Source organism: Furipterus horrens, unplaced genomic scaffold, assembly GCF_987537825.1.
Source record: "Furipterus horrens unplaced genomic scaffold, mFurHor1.1.pri manual_scaffold_1, whole genome shotgun sequence".
NCBI lineage: Eukaryota > Metazoa > Chordata > Mammalia > Chiroptera > Furipteridae > Furipterus > Furipterus horrens.
The window spans coordinates 9034888-9059944 of record NW_028327171.1 but is presented as its reverse complement, the minus strand read 5'-3'; the positions used below and the strand labels follow the sequence as shown (position 1 = coordinate 9059944).

The window sequence follows — 25057 nt, the reverse complement described above, 5'->3', positions numbered from 1 at the left end:
GGAGCTGGTTCTCCAAATCACAAATCTCTGTGATCACTCGGTTATTTTTAAAAAGCACGACTGGCACAATTTCACAATTAAGACCAGTTGATGCTGGACACTCATGAAAAAAAAAAATGTCAAGTTTCAGTCACAGCTCTAAGGCAGACGTTACATTTTCACAGGGATGAAGACGGACACACCAACACGCTGTGCGTCAGGAGGTGGGCCCACGAGGCCCTCACAGCACCGTGGCCTGAACGACGATCTCCGGGTTCTCAATGTCCCTTTTGCTCTGGACCATCCTCAGTTCCAGCTGGGCCGGGCTGGGCTTCTGGCCATCCCCAGCCTGGGCTACAGAACAGACAAGGTGTGAGCATCGGGGGGCAGAGCAGGGAGAGGATGGTCCCTGGAGTTCCCAGCTCAGATGGGAGCTCCACGCCACGGCCCACACACCCCAATCCCAAAGGCCAAGGTCAGGGGGACAGTGGGAGCCAGGAGGACCCCATTCACAGCGGGATCGGTCACACCGTCACCAGAGTTGAGCCGGTGCTGCCTCCCGCCCACCTCTCTGCCCAAAGCCCCGACGCAGGGGTCCTCAGAACGGGCCCTGCCAGTGGTACCTTTCGCGCAGTTGATGGTTCGCTGCAGAACGTGGTGCATGGCTGACACCGTCTTCTCACAGGCCACCTGCAGGGAGGAAGAACTGCTGGGGCCCCGCCACCCCTGCGCCCGCCCGCGCCCCATGCTGCCCACAGCGCTCCCTTTGCCCTGCAAGCACCGCTTTAGCAGAATCCATTTCCAGACCCTGACCGCCGAATTCTCCCTCCCTTGAGTGGATCCAGCTAGCCAGAGGCCTGGTTCGTTTCTCCTACCACCCCCTTCACCCACAGCTGCCCTTCCCCCATTGAGGGGACAACAGGCCTCATCCAGCCTACATCTCTACAAGACTGATGGAGGGCAGACCTGGCTGTTGGCGCATGGGGCATCAGCCAGCACAACTTGGTAAGGTTCCGCAAGGCTGCACGCGGTGCAGAAGGCCAAAGAACATGCTTGTGAGTCCTGAGCGGGACTGCGGAGCGCACAGGAAAGACCCCGCACCCCAATTTACTAAATCAGCCCAGTGACTACATTTGAGGACACACTCGCATGACAGCTCTGCTGGAAAAGGCTCCCCGATACCGAGGCTGCAGCACCTCGGGCCTGAGCTAAAGCCCGCACAGTTCAGCTGGTGAGGGCTCCTTGGGCTGGGCCTGGCACCCTGCTCACGAATGAGGGGGACAGTGAGCAGGCCTGGGGCTGAGACTCAGCCCAGATGTGGGACATGACACAGAAGCCCCTGCCCACCCCGCTGCGCCCCCTCCAAGCTCACGGTAACCCTCATCCTCCTCCAGCTTAGGGCACTGTAACTGCTCCCCACAGAGACCAACAGATCAATGGCAGCAGGAGGGGCGCGCCCTGCTGACCTTGAGATTGTTGGGATGCTTGTGTGTCCATGCCAGGAGCATGGCAGCAAAGAGATCCCCGGTGCCCACGAAGACTGCGTCCACCTTATGAATGTCCACGCGGATGCGCTCGGTCACCACGGAGCCATCGGGGTGCCCTGGAGGATAGCATGGCTCACTGGGACCCCAGACCTTTGCCAGCAGGGGCCAGCCCAGGCCTGGGCCCCAGCCTGCCCTCCTCCCCAGCCGTCCCCTGCACTGCACATGGTGGGGAAAGTCACCATGGACGCTCACTTGGACAGAACCTGGGGCTCAGGGCCTGCCCGGCGCTCCCAATGCCTCACAGGGGCCTCACCATCCCAGGGGAGAAAGTGAAGGAATACAGTGAATGAGGACGAGAGCCCTAGGTGACCAGTCAGGGTGGCCTGGGGGGACACAGTGTAGCTGACGCGGGAGCCTGAGTCAGCGTGGTGCCTAGAGCTATAGGGACTGTGAATTTACTGAAGTGGGGCTGTGTGTGAGCAGGTGTGTTCTTGCACACAGAAGCAGAGGCAGCAGTGAGAAGGCGCCTCTGGGGCTGCTCTCTGGGGCCGTGGGTGTGACCCCAGCCTCCTGTATCATTTTAACGCTGTGCAGAGACCACCCACCCAGGTGGCACCCCCCCATGATGAAATTATGAACACAGCAGAGCACGAAGCCCCCCGCTGCCAGGGAGGTCAGCGCCGGTCCCAGCTCCGTGGGGGTCAGGCGTGCGGACACCTGGTTCCCGGCAGCCTGCTCCAGCAGGGCTGTTCCCTGTGACCCCTGTATGTAAACTTGGGACCTTATTCTTACACCGCTGGTGCCGTCATGAGTATCAGGGGTTGCTCAGCGACCGTGGGGGTATCGGCACCCCAAGTCCCACTGCACCCCGACTCATGGAAACCCTTCCCATCCTGTGTTGTCTCTTCTTTCTCAAGATGGGGGTGGTGCAGAGAGGAGTTCAGGAAAATGACTCCCTGCTGAGACAGGCGTGGCTTGCTTTCTCCTGACCCCCACCCTCTCCCAGAAGCCGGGTGGGGCCCACGGTGCCAAGGCGGGAGGAGGTCCATGCCGTGGCGGGCGGGCTGGGACTCACGGGTCCTCTGGCTCCCCAGCGCGATCAGGTAGTCACTCCCCCGCGGGGAGGGCAGGCTGGAGCTGGTGATGACCACGGTGTCGGGGCCCATCGAGTGCAGCACGTCCATCACCTGCCAGGCACAGGGGGCACGTCAGCCACTCCCAAGTCTACTGCGCCAGGACTCCCGGAGGCCGTCACCCCTGCCCCCACCCCGTGATCCCAAACAGCCGGGCCGGACCGGCGCTCAGCCCTGGCACGCTCTCACAGGGTTGGGCCTAACAGGGAGGGAGGCAACAGAGGCCGAGGACCTGGGAATCTCCCCTGACCGGCCCTTGCCTGTCTGGTGACAGCTTTGCCAAGTGACAGCTTCGCCAGGTGAGAGCCGCTGTCCCTATTCCCTCCGGCACGAAGTCTGAGGGGACGCGCCTGCCGGCCCCCATGAGCACCCTATGGGTGCCCATCTTCTGGAGAGAGGGGCCAACCAAGCTGGGCCAGCTATCCTTCCTCATCTGGGCCCCACACACAGCAAACACTGAGCAACAACAGTTCCCAGCACCCGTCCACTCTGAGAAGCCACTCACTCATTTATTCATTCAACAAACACCTATTGCCATGAGTCCAGCAACCTGTTGGGGGCTGGAGGCTTCCTGTCCTTGAGGGCACAATGCCTTGTGACAAAACACCCACTGAGGTCCACTCAGACTTCGGGAAAGTGCCAGCTGAAGCAGAGTGGGGGCCAGGCCTGGAGAGAGCTGGAACGGGAGGCGGGAGGGCCTGGTCACAGGCAGGAGGCACGTCACAGGGCCTTCCACGGGACAGTGCCAGCCAGCTAAGCCGCTCAGGACCCCCACCGTCTTAGGAGGCCCCTCTGAGAGCCCGGGCAGGCTCCTGTGCTGACTAAATCGTGCACGCACATTTGGAAGTTCTGGGGCCAGGGCACCAGTGTGGACTCCAAGCCACGGACCCCGGGCCTAGGAGCCTGCTTGCCCGAGTCCCAGCGTGGCAGCCGCGTCCCTTCCCTCTCAGCCCAGCGCCTTTGGGCTGGGGGTCACATGGCAACGAGGAGCCGACCTCTCGTAGGGGCTGTAGGAGGGCCTGTCTTCCCTGCGCCACTGCCTCAGAGCAGCGCTCGTGACCCTGCGAGTGGGCACCCTCTGCTCTAGAGCTGAGTGTGGGCTACGGGAGATGGGTCCCCCACCGCACACGCACACATGTATGCACACACACATGCACACTCGGGCCAGGCCAGCTACCCAGCCCCCACCCTGCGCCAGGCACTCTGGGGGTTCTCCACACGCATTTCCTCCAGTTCTCATAGTGAGGGGTGCCTGTACCCATGGACTGTTTCTTTCCCACCCCAAAGCCATCTGGCTCGGAGGCCCCAGAGCGGGAGGAGGGCTCCCCGCCCTGGACGCCGCCGCAGAGCTTCGTTGCGGCCACCCCGGTTAGCTCAGGCCAGGACGGCTGTGATGAGCACAGCAGACAGCGGGTTAACCCAGACCTGATGAGCACGAAGCTGCGAGTGACCAACCAAGTGGCCGAAATGAAATTTACAATGCATCTCCCCGCCCTCAGGTTAGCTGACCGGAAGCTGGGATGCTGGCCACAGAGGGTGCCCACCTCCCACCTCTGTGAGCATGTGGCTGTCCCCTCCCCACTGTGATCAGTGCCACCTGTCCCACATCCAGACCTGGAAGGTCTCCTTACCACTAAGGCTTCTTCCTGGCTGTGGATCTTCCGGCCGCTCAGTAACCTGAAAGACAGGCAGGCACAGGTGAGACAGCGCTTGTGGGCTGGGTCCTACCTGTAATGTTCCCACAACTACGGCGGAACAGGTACCCCACCCCCAACTTCTGCAGGGAACTAACTCAGAGCCTGCTGGCCACCACAGGCCATCATGCCACCATGACGTGTCTGGGGACCGGTCAAGAGTAAACTTAGTTTTAAATGGGCACTCACACTCCACAGGGGATGCCAAAGTTCCAGACTGTGGTTAAAGTGTACACGTAACAACATAGAGAATAGCAGCACACGGCCCCTTCAGTGACGCCTGTCATGGGAAACGGGGCCAGCCAGGGTGACCCACATCCACGGGAAGTCACAGCTGCGGTGGTTAGTGTACCACAGCCACAAGAGCCCACCAAGGGTTCAAATCCTCAGGGTGAGCTCTCATCCCCAGGACGGGAGGGCCTGGGTCAGGGAACCCCAGGCCCCCAATTGTCCAGGAGCCCCCTCACTCCTACTTTAAAGAACAGCTTTGGAAAAAGAGGGGGCCAGGTTGACGGTCCAACAGACCCAAACTGCAACCACCTGGGCGCTCAGCTGCACGCCCCGCGGCACCGGCACCCGGAGATGCCCCTTCAATGTGGTGCCTGGCCCTTCCACGCATGAGGTGGGCGTGCAACCCAAGAAAGACACTCTGAAACTCGACACTGGCCATGGGGGCTGCACACTCCTTTTAACCCTGGGCTGGCTGCCTGGGTCAGCTGGCATGGACTCTACCCTCTGGCAGCCACGTGCCCGAGCCCCACTTCCCCCTCTGTGTCCCCAAGGGTCCTGCTGTTCAGGAACATAGCTGGGGTCAGCGTGATCACTATAGGAGTCTGAGTAAAGTGATTGCACACTCCCGTTGACGGCTAAAAGCCAGGTGGGCTGGGGGGCCTCATCATCCTGGGGCAGGACCTTCTCAGGAGCTGAACGCAAGCCCCAGAGGAGACGTGGGGACGCTGCCAGCCCCGCCTCTGTCGCTCTCCCGTGGGGAGGTCTGAAAGCTTTAGCTGTTTCTAACCACTTACTCGGCCTCGAACTGGTTGGGAGTTATAATGTCTGCAACCGGCACCACCTTTTCTTTGTACACAGGAAGGAGATCCTCCGGAACGTACTGAAGGGAAAGGACAGGGACACAGGCTGACGCACACGAAGGAGGAGGAGGAGGAGGAGGAGACAAGACCCAGAACATTCAAGTCCAGGCTAGGCACCCGTGAGACTGGGCACCCGGCCACGAGGGGTCCTGAGGGAGGGCCGGGCGAACTTCCACCACTAACATCCTCGGCCGCCACAAAGGCCACAGGGCGATGACACCAGGGTGTTCTGCCTTCTCCGCTTCATGTTGTCACCCCTCTGTCCCACTACAGGGACAGTAAGCTACGGCCTAATGCCTGTCTCGGTGCCTGTCTGTGTACGGCTTGTGGGCTTAGGGCAATTTTAACATTTTTTAAGCGTTCAGGGCAAAGCGAAAAGAAGGTTAACACTTTGGGACACAGGAAAATGACAGGAAATTCAAATCTGTGTCCGTATATGAAATTTTATTAGGAAACAGCCGTGTCTGATGGTTTGCAAACTGGCTGCTTTTGGCTACAGCAGGGTTGTGTGGCCCTAAGATACAGACTCTGGCTGCCTATGGAAAACCTCCCGTGCCAGCCCTGCCTCCTCCCAATGGGGGTCCCGCCCACCCTGGGAGCAGCCTCTGGCCCAGTCAGAGCGCTGGTGTCCTGCTTTTGGACTGACAGCAAGAGCCACACCCGCCATACCTACACGTGCATGAAATTACTAACCATCGAGCCTTCGCTGTCCCACTTGTCCCCCATCACCGGGTCACACACTGTGGAAACACAAAGGGCACCGATCAGCAAAAGATGCGCCTTCCACGTGATTTTTGTCGTTCACCTTCACCTGCACCTGAAAGCCTGGGAAGCACGGCCTCCCGTCCTCACTGACCTCATCCCCTGGCGTTTCCATTCTGCTATCCAGGCCACCCCAGATGTCCAGCCCACTGCACCCCTCCAGGGTGGGGACATTGCGTACCCCAGCTGCTATGACCAGTAGCCCGGTCTTCACACACTGACACTGATCCAGCTTGTTCACCTCACAGCCCTACACAGACGCCAGGTTCATGACCAAGATGTTTCTAAACCCAGGTTCTGAAGGCTCACATCCCCAGGGACCCAGCGGATTCAGCATTTACAGGCTGGGAGATGGACCACGGAGTTGGGACGCCCAGCAAGAGGGAGGCTGAGCACCCACACACAGGCCCCCAGGGGTCCCCACTTCAGTGGGTGACAGACAGCCCAGCGCAGGCCCAGTGCCTACCGTATACAAGCCGGGAGTTCTGCCGCTTCAGCTCCCGCACGATGTCCACCACCATGGCCAGAAAGGACTTGTCCCTGGTGTATCCTGTGGGCAGGAGACCCAGCCACCCTCACAAAACAGAAGCTCACAGCAGCCGACCGTGGCAAAGCGAAATAGAAGCACCATCAAAACCACCCTGTGGCCAGGGTGTCCCCTAACAAATGCCGTCCATGAGAGTCACCGGGCACTTCCCAAGAGAGATGCTGAGTCGTAAATGAAATGAAGACACCACGGTGACAGGGTTACACGGCACATTCCTCTCTCCTGCTCATTTTGAGAGTGAGAACATTCACTTTTAACCATGTATACGAACACACACAAGTACTTCTTCTTTTAAACCAAGAATGTGTGTAAATAAGACCAATGGACAGAGTGGTGGTGTGTTGCTTACTTGGGAATGGGCCGACCCCTTCCCAACACCCCACCGGACCCCATCCCACCCCAGGCACTCTGCAACCCCAGTGTTGTCCCAGAAGTGTGACTTGGCTTGGACAAGACCTAGTTTTCCTCGGAGGAGGGAGGGACCAGGGACAAGCCCGGGGCAGGGGCTGCTCTGGGACTTCCAGAGCCCACCGCGGCTGTAGCAAGGCTTGCAGGTCCCAGCGCCTGCTCCTTCGGGGTCCTTACCTGTGAGCACGTAATCATATTTATTCACGTTGTTCAGCTTCAGGCCTTCATACAGCTCATGGAGCTCATCTGAGTTCAGCACTTGACCCTTCCAATGCGCGTAGCCTGGGGGAGAGCAGGGCACTCAGGGCCTGGCACACAGCTTCACCCGATGGCCCAATGCAGCCCAGACCGTCTCAATGACACTGGCGGACGGTCCCCTTCCCGTGGGCTGACACAGGGACTGACTGAGACCAACCAGGCATGGTGTCTCGGTGGGTGCCAGGCAGCCTCCCAGTGCCCCCGACAGCACACCTGGCTCTGACACTGTGGCTTAATTACTGACATCAGGGTCACACTGCCCCCTGCCAGTTCCCTCTGGAATTAACCCAAGGCAAGGAGGTCATCAGCTCTCCAGGCTGGCCTATGGATCCCTGTGGGACCTGTGTCATATTGACAGGATGTGGGGAGGGACACTGGAAGGGACACACAGGGCCTGCACAACCATGTAACCTCTCCCTGTCTTTAGCGGGGGCACCTGGGTTGTGTCCCCACATGTCACAGTCACTCGCTTTGCCAGCTTCTGTTGTGCCTGTTCCCCTGTCCAGGCTGAGTTATTTGATCACTGCACCTGGGCACCATCGCAGGTAGGGACTCATCAGGTCCCAGCCCTACCCACCTCCCCCACAAGACCAAGACGTGGCCAAAGCAAGTCTTGGATCAAATCCTGACCAAGAGCCAAAGGAGAATTAGAAATGGGCCCAGGTGCTTGAGCTGCTTTTGGCCCTGGCAGGTGAAGTGTTCACTGCAGGAAGGCAGACACATGAGCGTCCTGGGGGAAGCCGTGTGGAACCCCTGCCCACAGAGGCTCGGATGGGGGCAGGCCAACAGCTCCCGGTTCACCAGGGGCTGATTCCTACAACCCTCCATATGGACGACGGGGCAGGGACCCCGGCACAGCCAGGCAGCATAGTCTGGAGAAGGGCGACGGCGCCCTCTGCTGGCAGCTTGTGTGCATGAACGGGAGCCACCCTGATTCCGGAACAACTCCAAATGTCAAGGTGCTTCTGCAGGGGCGTAGGGGTCCCTGGGACGTCCAGCTGGGGGCAACCATGTGGCTGTATGTTCTGTGGGAGACACCAGCATGAACTCACACAGGAGGGTGAGTCTGTCAGACGAAAAGTCTGACTGACTCCGTTAACTGGGGACCCTCACGGCCATAAGGGCCAGGCAGTGAGTCCAAGATGAGCTCCCCAGCGCAGCGCTGCCCCCTCCAGCTCAGGTGACCACTAGGAGCTGGCAGCCTCTGTCGGTGTCCCAGGCAGGTGTTTCCTCAATGAACGCTGGGCCCCTGGCACAGCGGTGGTCTGCCCCAGGAAGACCAGGGCTATCCTACCACCCAAATTTGTTACCCCAACCTCTTTTAGTCCCCGAAGCCTCCCTGCCCCAAACCCATCCATCTTTAATGATTGATACACTCCCTCCCTATCCACAGCAAGGTCTGCGACTGGCATCTGGGCACCACCGCTGGTCTGAGAGAGAAGATTCTCAGGCCCTACCCAGACCTGCTGAGTCAGAATCTCAGGGGAGGGCAGCACTCAGTTTTAACAAGGCCCCAGCAGGTGCTTAGACACGACACCCACTAATCTGAGAAACACTGACCTAGAACAGAGGTCAGCAAACTGGCCCTCAGGGCAAGTCTGGCCAGCCCCATGTTTGTGTATAACCTACAAGGCAAGAGCAGAGTTCACTTTTCTTTTTTATTTAAAATTTTTATTTACTTATTTTTAGAGAGAGGGAAAGGGAGGGAGAAAGGGAGGGAGAAAAACAATGACATGAGAGAGAAATGTCGATCGGTTACCTCTCGCACATCCCAGCCAGGGACTGAACCCACAACCCAAGCATGTGCCCCTGACCGGGAATCAAACTGGTGACCTGACCTGACAGTTCGCAGGTCAATGCCCAGCCCTGTAAGCCACATCAGTCAGGGCAGAGTTCACATTTTTAAATGGTTGGGAAAAAAGATTTTATGACTTGTGAAAATGACATGAAATTCTATGTTCAGTTTCTTATTTTTTCTTTTTCTTTTTTTATCCTCACCTACAGACAGGCTTACTGATTTCAGAGAGAGGGGAAAGGAGGGAGAAAGAGGGAGAGAAACACTGACGTGAGAGAAACGTCAGTCGGTTGCCTCTCCCACTTGCCCTGACTGGGACAGAACCTGCAACCCCGGCATGTGCCCTTACAGGGAATCAAACCCGCGGCCTTTTGGTTTTCAGGATGTTGCTCCAACCAGCTGAGCCACACCAGCCAGAGCTGTCAGTTTCTCAAGTTTAAGCTTCACTGAGACACCCACACTGTCTCTGGATCCTCCAGGCTTCAATGACATAGAAGTTGCAAAGGCTCAATTATTGTTACCTGGCTCTTTACAGGAAAGGTGCCAGCCCGGCCCTAGGATACCCCTCATCCAGGAAGTCAGGCTTACTGTCCTCAATCTTTTTTGTCTGTCTGTTTGTTTGTTTTTTAATCTTGTAATATCTGGTTTAGAATGTCCTCAATCTTAAGAGTGATTTTGGACTCAAGTTACAATGAGCTCCCACGTCACACCCAGTAGGACAGCGAGAATCAGGGAGACAAACTCTAACAGGTGTTATTGGTGAGGGTGCGGAGAACTCAGAGCCCTCACACATCACTGGTGGGGACGCAAAATGACGCAGCCAGTTTGGAAAACAGTCTTACAGAGATAAACACAGAGTCCCGATCTGAGCCAGCAATTCTACTCCTAGGTGTACAACGGAGAAAACAGAAAATACATCCACCAGAACACATGATGACAAATGATCATGGCAACGTGACCCGTAAACCTAAACGACCACACATGGATGGATGGACACCAAACCACGGCAGGTACATAAGGTGGAGTATTATTCAGCCTAAAAAGGAACACAGCTCTGACATGTTACAACATAGATGAACTTTGAAAACCTCAGGCTTGGGGCCAGCAGCTAGTCACTAAAGGCCACCTATCATCCGATTCCATTTACATTAAAGTCTAGTGGGCAAGTCCACAGACAGAAAGCAGGTTGGTGGTTGGGGGAGGGGGGAATGGAGGGGACTGCTAACAGGTATAGTCGCCTCCACTGGGGCATGAAAACGTTCTGGAAATATAGTGGTGAGAGCTGCATAACTGTGACTATGCTAAAGACCACTGAATCGTACACATACATGACTAAATCAATGCTATAGTATGTAAATATCTTAATAAAGATGTGTTTTTAAAAAAAGAAGGCATTTCTGACCTGGAGGAGCTAGCAGATCACAGCTAGCAGGACCATGGGGGCCAGTAACTGGCCCTGCTCAGGCGTCCCAGCGCGGGATCCATGGGGCCACTTGTTGAGCAAGGTACAGCTAGTGTGCAGTTCAACTCTCGAGGGGGGCGTGAGCTGCACGCTCAGCGCACAGTAGGACCACAGGATGGAAATAACACATCAGCAAGGCTGTTGCCAGACACCCTGAGAGGCCAGTGCTGGACAAGGACACTCACAAATGCGGACGAGCTCTCTGAGTTCCCACATGGCCCCTGCAGCAAGTCTTCCCTGCCGCAGTCAGGCCTCGAGAGATGCTTGCTGTAGGTGACAGTGATAAACATAAATAAATAAGTGCCTCCTGTTCTTAAAAAAAATATCAAGATTTTTCACGTCCCAAGTCCAGCACAGAACAGATGGGTCACTGTGGGTGTGCTGTAACTCACAGTGGGCAATATGACCCTGCTGCTTGGGGGTGGGTGGTCATGTGGCTCCTCATGTGCCAGGTGCCACATGCCACAGTGACACAAGAAGTGGGTTGGAGAAACTGGCCAGCCTCACCTTTGAGCAGCAGGATGCGGGCGGGGGTGAGGGGGAGAGGAATGGGTGAAAAGGGGTGCATGCGCTCAGGGGCACAGTGAGGCCTCACCTGGCTACTCCAGGTCATGGGATTGGCACCTGAGCCACAGCTGTGGCCTTGGGGTGGCCCTCTGATTAGGCTGCACAGACAGCCGACCCTGTGGGCCCAAGCACAGGGCACTCAAAGTCACCCACAAGTCGGAGCTGCCTGAGAAGGCTGGGGTAGGGGCAGGTGGCTCTGCTCTATGGGTGGGGAGGCCCTTCCAGGAACCACAGAGGGGCCCCACTGGGAGGGAAGCTCTCGTCCTGGCCCTAACCATGCCTGTACCTGTGGGGGCTCCCAGGCACATGGCGGTCTGTTCTTCATTCATCCCTCCAGGGGCAGGCAGAGGCCTCCCTCTGCTTTAGACCCTTAGGATGCCCAGTCCACCATCACCTGAGAAAGTCCACAGGAGCCCAGAAGAAGCCAATTACCACTGAAGCCTCCAGAAAGTCCCCTCCCCTCAACCCGGAATCTGGAGCAAAGGGCAGCAGGAGTTTCCAAGCTGGGTCTTGGCTTATGCTGAGCTAATGGCATGATGGCACAATTTAATATTCATCAAGTTTAATTCCATCATTTAGTGTCCAAGCCAGTTTGGCTCATTTACTTAAAAAAAGAAAAAAGGGAGGATAGTAAAAACAGCCAGTAAAAACATGTGGGATTCAGGGAAGTTTGCTGAACTGACTCAAACATTTGGAACGTCTCCAAATTTCAGCGTGCCTAGCACACTTAGCAAAGTGAAAGCAGAAAAGGATTTTTAGTGAGGACTGTAGCCTTTTCCTCCAAACCGGAATGGAATTCTTCCCTCCCTGTTCATGACAGTACCCGCCTTCCCTGACAAGAAGAACTGCACCCCAGAGACTTACAGGAAATCCTTCCTGAGGGCCGAGGCAACGGTGCTCTGCCAGGTGGTTCTGGGAAGTTCCATGCTTCCATTCAGAGTAATCTCAAAGAGGCAATGTGGGGACATTTCCAAGGACCAAGGAAGTTTTGTCCTCCTGCCTCTGCGGCCATGAGGAGCATGGGGTCAGGGGGTTCGGGGACCCTGGAGAGCAGGGGGATCGTCTGACAGCAGGGCCTTCTAAGGGCACTCACCTTCCCACAGCCTTCAGCCAATAACTCTGCTTGCGGGCTTCTGTGTCCAGAAACCCTCAAGGTCCCCATGCATGGGCTCCCCCAGGTACCCGTTTCTAATAGAGAAAGTCAGCATCCACCCACATGTCCGCCCACAGCATAGGGGACTGTCCCTGTGGCCACAGCATCATAAGGGCATGAGCCCTAGAGTAGGTGCCAGGATCACCGTCCTTGTTTCACGAAGGAGGAAACTGAGGCGCCACCTCCCCTGGTTACACTGCCTGCCCGGGTCAGCCAGCCCAACGCCACCAAGCTGAGACCCAGATGGGCATGCCACACCTGCAGACAGCAGACGCCAGCCCTGCCCCCTCACACAGGGCAGCTTTTGCAGGGGGCGGCCCCTCGGGCTCCATCAGATGTTGTGACGAGGCCCCAGATTTCTAAAGGGGCATTTCTCGCATCCACATTCAACTGAGCCAGTGCCTTCCTTACCTGTGTGGTTTGAAAACTGGACAGAGTTCACAGCGTCGATCTCAAACCCCAAGACCTGCAAGACAGAGAAGGAGCAGGTGTGAGAGAGCTGCCGGCTCGCAATGACCCACAGCAGGTGCCAGACCTCGGCTCGCAGGCCAGCCTGGAGGAGGGGAGCCAGTGCATGCCCAGCTGGGACCAGGAGGTTCTCCCTGAGTGAGGACCCATGTCCCCTCTCTGTGTGGTGTCTGTGTCAGGTGATAGCTCCATTCACTCCTTTATGTAGGAACCGTGCTGGGAAGCAACCAGCCTGAAGGGCTGACATGGAGTCCACGCGCCACCAGCTGGGACTCAGTGCCTCTGGATCACTTCTGGAAATCCCACCTAACAGAGCTCACAAAGAAACCCCTGAGGCATCTGTCTGTTCAAGCCCCCAAACAGGGCCATGAGACAAAAGCCCCCAAGGCAAGGTCAAAGGTGCCACTCACTTGCCTGGAGCCTGGCTAGCAGCCTCAACAGCCCCTGTTAGCTGGGAGAAAGAAGGCTCCCAGACCAGGGCTGAACGTCCCCTGAGAACGGTCACAGCCAAAACTTGCTCCCTGACAGTGGGGGGATTGCACACTGGCCTGGCCCTCGCGTGGGGTCCTCTGGCCACCAGGGCTTGGCTGCCTCAGGGGCCAAGAGGAGCATTTCTGAAGGGCGAGGGGCAAGTGCTCTGTTGCCATGGGAACCGCAACACAACCTTTGCAAGCCAGTTTATTTATAGCACACAAAACAGGCGACAGCAGAAAAGTTAAGCTATCAACTCGTTCAAAGGTAAATTCATAAAAGGTAGGAGCTTTCTTTTAATGAAAGAGAAGAGAAAGTTATGTCTAAGTGGCTGGACGTCTACACAAGCCAACGTTGACAGCTTGCTCGCTGGTGACATGGAGAACCCGGTAGTGACCTTGACACAGCACAGGGCTGGATGAGGATGTGCTGCTCTGACGCACCCACCTTTCCTTCTGTCCATCTCCCTCGTGCCTGGCTCTAGACCCCAGGCCTGGCCCCCTGCCCACCCCAGAGGGTGCTCACTGGGAGGTTCACTGCAGAGGCCACTGAGGGTCACCACGCAAGACCCCATCCCACTGAGCCACATACAAGCAGTGGGAAGCCAAAAGCCACCCAGGGGTCCCGCGCAGGGTGAGGAGTTGGGGACAGGCCCACGAGCTCGACTCTGATGCAGGAGACGGGACTGACCAGGCTGAATAAGGGCAAAGAGGCCAAGGAGTGGGAAAGCCCTCTAAGTCAGCTCCAGGACTTCTAGTTGATCTGGCCCACTGACCTTTACACCTCTTCCTCCCCTGAGCGCCCCACAGGAGGGACAAAGGACACTTTTAGAGGGCTGATCCACAAGCCAAAGAAAGGTAGCAGAGGGCAGGCAGTGGAGGAGGGACTTCAATCAACTGTGGAGGAGCTGAAACTGACACTTCCCGAGCCCCTCATTAAGATCTCAGTGCCTGCAGGGGACACAGGTAAGAAGTGGGTCCGTCCCCTGAACAACCTCCCCAAGAGGGCAAGAAAGTGTGTGAGAGAGACAGCGTAAAAGACAGAGACAGAGAGACAGAGAGACAGAGAGGTTGTGTGTGGAAGGAAAGACAGAGACCGAGGACAGGACTGCCGGGACGGGACGTGGCCCCAGGGGCCCGGCCGCCGTCCCTTCTCTGCACCAGCAACTTCCACACCCTCTTTTCCGCCTTCCCCTGAACACCATCAACCAGCCTCCGAGTCTCATCTTAACGTTCAAAACAGACAAAATGATCTCTGGTGACGGCAATCGGGAGAGCAGCGGCCTCAGTGAAGGTGGCAGCAGGGACGGGGAGCGGGTGTCTGTGCGCCGCTCCTGGACCATTTCTTTACGGTGGGGGGCGGTCACGCGGGTGCGTTCACCTTGTGAATTCACTGAGCTACGTGCTTAGAATTTGTTTTTTGAAACATGTTAAGCTGCTATTACGAGTACTTAAAAGGAATTAAAAAAATCAAGTTTCATTCAAGTAAAAAGTTAAAATTGGCACTTTGCACATTTCCTTGCCTGCTTTCCTGGCCTCCTGGACACAGATACAGTTTGCAGCATTTCAAATCCTTCAAAGTTCTAACCCACTCCATGACCCCAGCAACGACGAGCTCTTGGGGTTCCCAGAAAACTAGAAGAGTGCTTGCACCTTAAAGTCTTTCCTCATTTGTTAATGACAGTGATGATGGTTTTTAATACCGCTGTTGACTGCTGTTCACTTTACGTGGTTGAAATATTAGTTATATTTTATTAAATATTTTAGTACACACACACACACACACAGAAACAGATTTGAAGCCACGAGGACACCAATCCTGAAAATCCTGCCAAAAACATCCTCTCCATGGCTTCTGGATGTGGATCATTAATCCTTTAGAGCTGGCAAACACGTAAGTCGCTATTTTCTGCTTTGAAATAACAGTGAGCGCTAAGCACCCGGCTGCCATCTCCATTTCAAAGGCCACCAGTGATGTGGGCATGTTCATCTGGAGCACGTGCTCTCTGGGGTTGCCTATCGAAGCACCTGGGCAGAGCTGAGCAACACCCAGAAGAAAGTCATTGCAGGGGCTGACCTGCAAGATGAAGCCCGGGGACCCTAGAGAAAGGGCTTCCTGTTCTTTGCATACAGGCTCCAGCTCAAACCCACCCTTCGTGCTGGGCCCTGTGTCTCTGGAACTCACACCCTGATCAGCCAGTGGCTCCTACTGGGCATTGCCAACAGGGGGAGAGAGAGTACTGGGGGGAGGGGAGGGCTGCGCCCAAGACGCTCTCCATCCCTCGTCCCCTGGCAGTGACACGCACACTGTGGTCTCTCCGTCACTCTCAGCAGGCCTCATCACCCACCCCTGCAACACCCCCTTCTCCTGCCTCTCCTTCTACGTGACAGCCACCCCGCCTCTTCTCTTTGACGCCTCGCCAGCCGCTAAGGGCGGGGCTGGGCTGCTGGCAGGGGCCTCCTGCACCGCGTGTGCGTTTCCCTTTCCTGTTCCCTCGATAACAACTGTCTATTAAATCCTCTGTGAACATAATTGCTGTGGTTTCTGCTTCCGCACTGGGCCTGTCTGCTACACCTCGTCTTCCCCCATCCCCAGGGGAGCCAGAAACAGACTGATTCCTGGCCCAGGGGTCAGTGCAGACAGACAGACACACACACACACACAGAGTGAGCAGCTGGCTTCTGCCTGGCATTTAGCTTCAACATGTGGGGCAGATCTGAGTTCCTGTCCCTTGCGAGCCTGCACAAAAATCACGGGACGTGGGGAACAGACCAAGATGCCCCGTGGATCCTATTGACTGATGAGACCACCCCAATCAGACCAACTGACAGGACAGGTTGCTGGTCCCTATATCCTCACGGGTGAGAACAGACACGAAGCTCAAACAGCCTATGGCGCTCCTGGGGGTGGTAGCACTGTGAGGCCCCAGCGGCCCGCTCCCTTGTGCACAGCACCACCCCTGGCAGAAGGCAGAGTATCCACGTGAGCCTGTTCTAACCACCCGTGCCCTTCAGAGGCAGGGAGTTTCCGGCTGACGGGCAGACAATGAGTGCGATCTGGATGGGAGGACTCAACACAAGTCCCTGGTTTTGAAGACGGAGGCCCTGTGATGAGCCAGGCATCTGTGCACGTCACTGTTACATACAACCAGTATTAAAAACACACACTATCATCTTAAGAAAAAAGAACTGACTAGCGCAGCCCGGGGCAGGGGGCAGGGGAAGGAACCCCACCTCCTCCACCCCTCGCTGCAGCAGGAACCCCCAGCACTGCCCTCCTCCCCATCCCATTGGTCAGGGGCTGGGTGCTCCTGGAATGCCACCCCACCCAGTCCTTGACAGCCCAGTGCAGGCCTGTTCAGCGGCTCCTCCCTCCTATTCCTAGGAGTCTCCACACGGCCATTCTCCTCGCCCCTCCCATGACCCCCAGATGTACCCCCTGAACCCCAACCTTTGAGGGCTTACTGCTGTCCGTGGCAGGAAGCCGGACCCCAGGACTGCACGTCCCACCACCAAGCCCAAGTCCGTGAGTCGACGCTGTGGCTGCAGAGCCGCTGGCCACTTTCTGGACCCTGACCGCTCCGAAGCCTGTGTGGGCTCCTCCCCTCAGTCCAGGACACCCTTCCCTTGGCCTCCAGGCCCTGTCCAGAACCTCGCCTTCTCGGCCTCTGCACCTGCACTTGGTGCGGTTTTCACGGCTTTGGGGCTCCCTGCCAACCGTGAGCCCCCCAGGATGAGCGCACCATCCCATGTGCCTCTGAATTAAGGCCGGTGGTAGCGAAAGCCCCCCCTCAGGCTCCAGCAGCAAACGCTCTCCCACTTCAGAAAAACTAGGAGCCTCAGCAGAGAAGTCCGCCCCCACGGAGCAGGTTACAACTTCACTCCGGCTGCTGAAAGACACGTCAGCACCACTCAGCTGAGGAGTCAGGGGACGCAGATCTGAGAGGGGCCACCGAGATTCACAGCCAGCCAAAATTGGGGCGCTGCTGGGAAGCCTGTTGGTGCTAATCCACGCTCGGTACGTGGCAAGGACCCTCGATGGCTGAGGAAAGAGACGTAGAGGCAAAGCAGAGACGCGTCCTGTGCATCTCGACCGCCTCACTCCAGGGGCTCAAAGCCCAGCCAGTGGGATGGCCGGAAAGTGGCTCCAGCTCCTACCCCTGCCAGCATCTGTGTACCCGGAAGAGCGCCCCAATTCTCCAAAATCACCGAGCCACAAAGATCAATGACAGAAACACAAGGGAGCCATCGTGGTCTTCAGTCCACACAGGCACCCATCTTCTGCCCCAACACAGACCTCAACTGGCCTTTCTGGGCACGACACCCCTCATGGGCAGCCACACATGCTGAGGCCTGAAGCAGCGCTGCAGTGTCAGCCTCAGTGGGTGACACAGGTCCCCGTGGCCGCACACCCACCCTGAGGCTGAATCATCAACCCACAGTGCCGACAGTGAGACATACCCAGCTCTGCAATCCGCCCTCTTCACAGCAGTGGTAAGGAAGTGCTGGAATGTTCTAGGGTGGCCACGGGCCCCACCCAGACCACAGGGTTCCTCCAGGGGAGAGTTTTGTCTTGGGCAGCAGTAGAGGTCCCTGTCTTCAAAAACGCTCACTGTGGCTTGTTTTGCAAGCCTTTTTTGCCACTTTTATAGGAAATTAGAATTGAGAAAGAGGGGACATGAATGTGTCATATGCCTGTTGTCATCCTGATCAGCATCAGGGCTGAGTGCCTCCTGTCTCTTCCACCACCGGTTACCAGTCAGCCCTACAATTCAGCTTATCTCCCACCCACCATCCTCTGACCTCCAATGGGAACACCTACTGGGGACAGCCCCGTCTCCCCTGAAGCAGCCTCCCTGGTCCGCCTTAGGTCCCACGGCCACTTTTGTCCCCTGGCTGTGCCCTTGCCTCAGCCATCACAGACCTGGACCCCATCACTCAGCCCCAGGCCTGCCTGCACACGGACCAGCGCAGCGACCCCAGTCCCCGGTCTCCACGTCCACAGCATTCAGTGCCAGGACCACACTCGTGCCAGGCCCTGCGCAGGGTCCGCACGTCAGCGGGTCGGGTTCTACTGGGTGCAAGGCTGCAGTGCAAAGCCCTAAGAGAGGGGGTCTCGTCCCAAGTTCCCAGTGGCACCTGGGCAAAAGTGGGGAACAGGGCAGCCGTTCTGGGTGGCCCATGTCCCCACGCCTCCTTCCTTTCTCCATGAGAAACTCCACTGATTCTGTTCCATAGCATCACTTTCCCAGATCACTCTGTGAATAGAACTGGCTGATTCTAGTTCAAAAGTTCCATGCAGGTGTGTACCAGGGGACCACCAAGCCCATGAGCCGCAGAGTCAATCAGCCCCCACAATGTGGAAGCCACAGGCTGACAAATGCTCCCTCTCCTTCCAGAGAGGGCAGTGCTGCCCTGGGAGGGCGGCCCCTAAAACAGAAAACACAGAGCACAGCAATGCCACACAACAAAACTACACACACATGTACACAGATGCTCACCTATGCCCACAAAAGTATACTCATATGCCCCCACATGCATGCACACGTGCATGCCCATGCCCACAGCACATGTATGCACACGCATACCCACACACTACGTGCACACACTCATGTTCCCTCACAACCCCCACATGCAAGCACACACACACATGCACCCACCTATGTACCCTCAAACCCCCACATGTGTGCATGCACACACACACAATGGAAAGAAAAGATTAGAACCAGTTAAATTTTTGCTTTTCTCCATGACAGGCAAAGAAAAACAGAAACTTAAGTCCCAAACTAAGAAATCAAGATATTACGCAATTCTTGACTTGCCTGGAGAAACAGCAAAAACAACACCTATGTTACTGGCCTGAAGCACATCAGGATCAGAGCGGGATTCCAGAAGGAAAGGGCAAAGTCACAAAGAGCATGGAGGGAAGAGGCAGGTCTGTGAGGTCTGGAGAGCACGAGGGATTGTTCCAGAAGACACTCAGCAGTGTCCCAAACCTGGTGAGTCACTCCAAGGACATGCATGACCGCCACAGGGGGCAGGAGGGACACACGCTTTTTGGTGGCAGCTCTTATACTGTTTGTTAATAACATGTCACCATGAAAACTGTTAAGACACTAAGTCTTTTAAAGGGTAGGGTGCCATTCTTCCAGCATCTTCCAAATGCACTTCTGCTGGAGAAGACCCTTTCTATCCTGGGAATTCTGAGGACAAAATGGAAAGATCTTCCAAGGGCCTGATCAAGAGACCCTCTGAAGAAGGTTACCTTGCAGCTCAAGGGGTTCTCAAAGGTGAGAGGTTGGAAATAGCCCCTTATGGCCCTGAAGCAACCCTTGGGGACCCAGTGGTGTCTCCAGGAGAACCTGGAATGAGCCGCCCACACAAACACCGTGGCTCCCTGCAGCTCTGTAGCTTCTGTTCTGCTCCAGCTGTCCCCCCTCCACATCTGCCACACTTGCTGTAGCCGAGGGAGTCTGAATCCAGGTTCCCCAGGCAGGGCCCACTCAACACGCATGGCCCACCAGCCGACCACTTCCTGCATGGACGGTCAGGAGTCAGAGAACGAGGCTCATTTCTGCAAACGCCACACTGATCCATCCCCCAAAGTGTCTTCCTGTTTCAGTGACACCATATTTAAATGGGTTTTGAGCTAAGGCTACCTCCTCTGTCACTGGTCACATGAACATGTTGTATAAACCTGAGCTCAGAAACGAACCCAATGGACTATGGACCTGAGCTCAGAAGTGAATCCAAAAGCAGGGTCAAGGTTCTGTTTCCTTCTCTTTTGCATAATGTTTTTCTGCCCATGGAACGGGCTGCCGCCTGCCCGAAACTGTGAGCGGTGTGCTTTGGGACCTGGCGAAAAGCAGTTTGGGAACCTCAGCCCTGAAGCCCAGACTCTGCACCATGCGGACCACAGAGAACCTCGGGCTGAGTTCCGTCCAAGCGGAGCCCTGGGAGCCAGGCACCATCTGATCGCCAGGAGGGCTGTTTTCACTGAGAAAGGGAAGGGTGTCCGGGCTGCTCCGACCGGATCAGCACCCAAGGGAACACAGTCAATTCCTAACCAAGGTCTTCTGTGGGGCTGGCCACGTATATTTCCAACAGTTCCAGTAAGGAAGATAAGTGATTATTGAAGGCAGTACCAATTCTCTCTACATCCTCATAAATACGTAGAAATAATTGTTTCCAGACCCCTTCCCACGACTCCCGGCTCCAGGTGCTTGACGCCCCTACCTTATCGGAACATTCTCCCCACCTGATGTAAAACTTCATCCCTGAATGAAAGTAACTCACTGAAACTGCTGTGCACAGCTATATTTCCCCGTCCTCTTGCCTACACAAGCATCTCCTCACTTAACCTAAAGTTGGACACTTCCAAGCTTCCTGGACACCTGTTCTTGGGCATGTCCTCAGTTGGGCCCAAATAAAAAACTCTTTGCTTAAATCTACAAAGGCTCAAGTCTTCTTTTCATTGACATAGCTTTGCAGATAAGGCTTAGAAAGGCTCAGAAGGCAGGACCAGGTCCCTGAGCTGAAACTCCAAGACCAAGACCAGGGGACACCAAATCAGTCCCCACAGGCAGCCTCTCCAGTCCCCACCGCACACAGTTACCAGTCTCTCTCCAAGTGGCATGAGGGCAAATCTGCATGGCCCAGCCAGGGATGACCTTCTCCAGTCATTTCGAAATTCTCTTTCCATACCTGGCCATGTGAAAGAGCCAACTTTGGAGCCTCTAGCTGTAGGGCATCAGTATTAGGGGGACACCTCCATCCCGTGGTGGCGAAGCCTGGTGCAAGTCCATCAGCAGGCCAACCCTGCCCATCTCCCAGCTCCTCCCTGCTCCAGGGGTGCTCAGATGTGGGGGTGCAGAGCAAAGTGCCCGTATGGGTCCCTGGGGAGCATCCTGTAGAATAAGTCATGCTACCAGAGCTAAGCCTGGGCTGAAAAAAGCCTGTACAGGCTCTGGTCAAAGCAGTATTGAGTGGGCAAGAGGAGAAAGACTCCAGTGACCTGAGAAATTTCTGGCAATTGCTCTTGCCATGGGATGAACTGTGTCCCCCAAAATCTGTGTTGGAGCCCTGACACCCAGCAGCTCAGAATGGGACACTACTTAGAGATGGGGCCTTTACAGAGGTCACTATTAAAGTCACTAGGGTGTGCCCTGATCCAAGGTGACTGGTGTCACCATAAAAGGAAGAGATGAGGACACAGACACACATGGGGACAACCATGTGAGGACACAGGAAGAAGGCCCCATCCACACACCAAGGAAACAGGCCTCGGGAAAAACCAGCCCTACTCACACCTTGACCTCAGACTTCTAGCCTCCAGGACTGGGGGAGAATAAACGTCAGTCATCTGAGCCCCCCAGTCTGTGGTATTTGTACAGTCACTGAAGCTAACACAATTCTGTTTGAGATCCAGCTTTGGGGGGAACATGCTCGGAGGACCACCATCCCTGGTTTTCCCCGTCCACCTCCCACCCCAAAACTACATCTTATTTCTGTAGTTAGGATAAGGAAGTATTAGGGCAAAGGACACAGGGAAGGAAATATGGGCTCAACCAACATCAACTCCAGACAGGGCTTCCAGCCTCTGAGGATGCCCCAGGCATCTGGTCTTCTGCGTGGGGAGAGGTGAACAAAGCACCTCTGGGTGCTGCTGGTCCACCACATCCTGCAGCAGGCACCTCAGAGGAGTATGCACATGCCCCATCTGCCCTAGTCCTAAAACAACCTGGGAAGCAGCATCACAGCCATTCTGCAGATGAGGCAACTGAGCCCCAGAGGGCTCAGTGTAGAAGGTGACCTCTTCCAGGTCACTAACCGAATGAATGACCCCCTGCTTTCCATGACCCCCACCCTGCCATGCTTCTCCTGGGCCTCATAAACCTTGAAGAGAGGAAGTGCAGGACTAGGTTAAATGACAAAGGTGTCACCCCCACCCCCATGACAGGAGGAAGGAGATGATGTGACATTATCCCCACTCCCAGCCTATGTCCCATAAGCCCCAGCAACATGCCCACAAGTAAAGATGCTGGGCCCTGGGGAAACCCCAGGTAAAAACTGCAGCTGTGTCCTTAAGAGGCACCTCCCCGGGTGGGTGGTCTGGAGGAGCTGCCTCCCTTGGATAATTGGAAAAGGATGGTTTTGGTGTGGAAATTGAGGGTCCATGGCTGGGAGTTCAGGAACAAGGGACATTGCTGCAGGACCCTGGTGAGCAGAGGAAAGGAACGGTGTGCCCAATGGGAAGAGAAAGACGGGACTGACCACAGGCGGATAGGGAGGAGGGACGGGGCAGAGGGCACAGGGAAGCCAGCAGGGGACCGCACAACTTCTGCCAAGGGCAGTCCCCATGGCTCCCTGGCCAGTGCCAGGCTGGGGCTGCTCTCATTATTGCGGCCACAAGCTGAAGCTGTTCTCAGAGCCTCTGATTCCACCTTCCTTGGCTGCCCCTGGTCTGCTCCAGGGACCTTGCAGCTCCACAGAACCCCACCTCCACCCCCTGGCCCAGCATAGTCACACCCCAGTGGCCCTGTGTACACAATCTGCCTACCTGCTATGCCTCCCCTCCCCCAACAAGCTAGGAGCGAGCAGGTATTCCAGAGCAGTGGCCAAGAATGGGCAGAACAGGAGGGACGAGGGCCAGACCTGTGGAGCTGCTCACACATCAGGGGTGGCTTGGTCACCTTGAGCTTCAACCTTTGTACCTCTCCACCTTCAAGTCTCTGCGCCACTATTCCCTCTTCAGGTTTTAGCTGTGGCAGCCTCAGGTCAGCCCTCAAACTCTACGCCAAAGCTCTGGCCCTTCCCATGGTCTTTCTGGTCAGCTTGTACCCTGCAGGTGGCCCTTTATGTTCTGTGGGGCTCCATCCCTGGAACCTGCCATACCTGCTCCTGGCTCAAATATCAAGCAAAAGGTGGGTAGTCCAGAAGAGCCCCCACCTTGCCAGGACCACTCAGCGCTCCTGCTGGGCCACAAAGCAAGGACATGCCCAGAACCATGGTATTGTCTCTTGACCAGCATGACACCCCATTGCACCCAGGCCTCCTCCTGCCCTTCCAAGGACCACCCACTTCAGGGATGCAACATGAAGTAGCAAATGCTCAGCCAGCGAGCCAGGAGGAAATGGTGAGCCCCTTACCAAGGACAAGTTGGGGAAGGCGGAGGAAAGCCTGTGGGAGCAGCCAGCATGGAAAGATTAACACATTTAAGAGCAGCTTCTGGAGCCAAACCCTGCGAGGGCCTGAACTGGTCTGCGGGCTTTTCTTCTTCACAGTCAGCACCTGCAGGTAGACCCTCTCTGCCCCATCTCCCTCCCGCAATGGTCAGCGGCAGGGTGGAGGCTCACTCTAGCCGGCGGGGCCTCACTGTCCGCGAGGTTCCTTCTGCTCCTGCTCCCAGCATCCTGACCCACAGCTGGCAGGGACAGAACGCGGCGCCCAGCAGGTGGGCACTGTAAACATCTGCCCATCCCGTTCCCTTCGCTCCGAAGCAGCGTCCCAGCCAAAGCCCCTTCTCTCACGCAGAGAACCCCATCTGCTGGAGCCGGGAAGCGAGAAGGGGTGGGAAATGCCGGGTGCGCAAGACTCGCACCGAGGCTTCATGCTAACTCGGCGCCGGCGCCCGGCCCGCCAGCAGGAGCCCGCCAGGTGCTCCCAGCCCGTGTCATGCTCTCCGCGCTCCAGACTGGCACCTGCGCCTACCTCGGTGGCCGGCCAAGGTCACGAGGGCCGGCTGTGGCCACTCCGCCACAGGTCCACACGGCGGTGCGCGGGAACACCGCGCGTTACGTAAGCCGTACCTGCAACGGGAACGTGGCCGCCCGATTGCCCACGTAGCCGCGGACGACGTGGCTCTGGATGGAGAGCACCCGGCACTCCTCCTCCATGCCGGCCTGTCAGGGCGGCGCGGGGCCGTGCGCGTCAGCGTCTCCCTGCTCGCAGGGCTTGGGCTCCGCTAGTGCTTGGGTTCCGCTGGTGCTTGGGCTCCGCTAGTGCTGGGGCTCCGCTCTGACCCCGCTCGGCGCAGGCGCTTGGCTCGGACGCCAGGCCGCCTCCCTGTGACCTCAGTGCGGCTGGGAACCCGCGAGTCGCGCGCTGCGCCGGGGCGGGGGCGGGGCATCCAAACAGGCCACGCCCACCCGGTCCCTCTTCCGGGACTGGAAAAATCGAGACCTAATCACACCCTGCCCCCCAGCTATTCCCTGTTCTACCCTCCTTCCGGGCCTCGGCGACCCACGCCACTTTGCGCTCCGCCACGTGGGAGGGGGCAGCCACTTCCCCCCCCCAATCCTCCAAAAAACAAAAAACAAAAAAACGCTGGGTTTGCACTTTCAATTTTAACCAGAAAGGGCGCTGTAGCGGCGCTCATTCATTCGAGTCATTGATTCATTCATTGATTCATGCATCAGGACCGCCAGCTCTGCGCCCCGCCTCCGACCTCCGTCCCCACACTCTGGGGGCCGTGGTACCACTAACGGATCTGTTAGCAACAGCCAAGCAGGAAATGCACAGGCGCCGTGACGCAAAAGTGATCGCGGAGAGGGTGGCTGCGGAGGCGGACGGGGCTGGAAGTGACCGGACTGCCGTCCCCACGGCCCTGGTCCCCACTCCAGGGGCGACAGGGCCACCGAGACCCCCGCAGGGCCCGGAACCGGCGTCCGATTCACAGCCGACCCTCGGACCACCGCGCGGACCGGCCCGAGGACCCATGAGCCCCACGCCGCCCTGAGAACCAAGGTCCCAGGCCCACCACCGTCACGCGCCTGGGCGCACTC

At 56.9% G+C, this 25057-nt stretch overlaps 1 protein-coding gene across 1 annotated transcript; it reads right to left on the bottom strand.

The window, feature by feature from the left end:
* Positions 1-26: 26 nt before the first annotated feature.
* PDXK (pyridoxal kinase) lies at positions 27-24378 on the bottom strand. The gene is made up of 11 exons (XM_090272075.1): positions 24083-24378; positions 12748-12802; positions 7279-7383; positions 6613-6696; positions 6078-6124; positions 5319-5404; positions 4231-4276; positions 2542-2653; positions 1446-1582; positions 603-669; positions 27-333 (listed from the first exon to the last, which is right to left on the bottom strand). The coding sequence occupies exons 1-11, from the start codon at positions 24167-24169 to the stop codon at positions 221-223; spliced, it is 939 nt and encodes a 312-aa protein (XP_090128201.1). The 5' UTR covers positions 24170-24378; the 3' UTR covers positions 27-220.
* Positions 24379-25057: the final 679 nt, after the last annotated feature.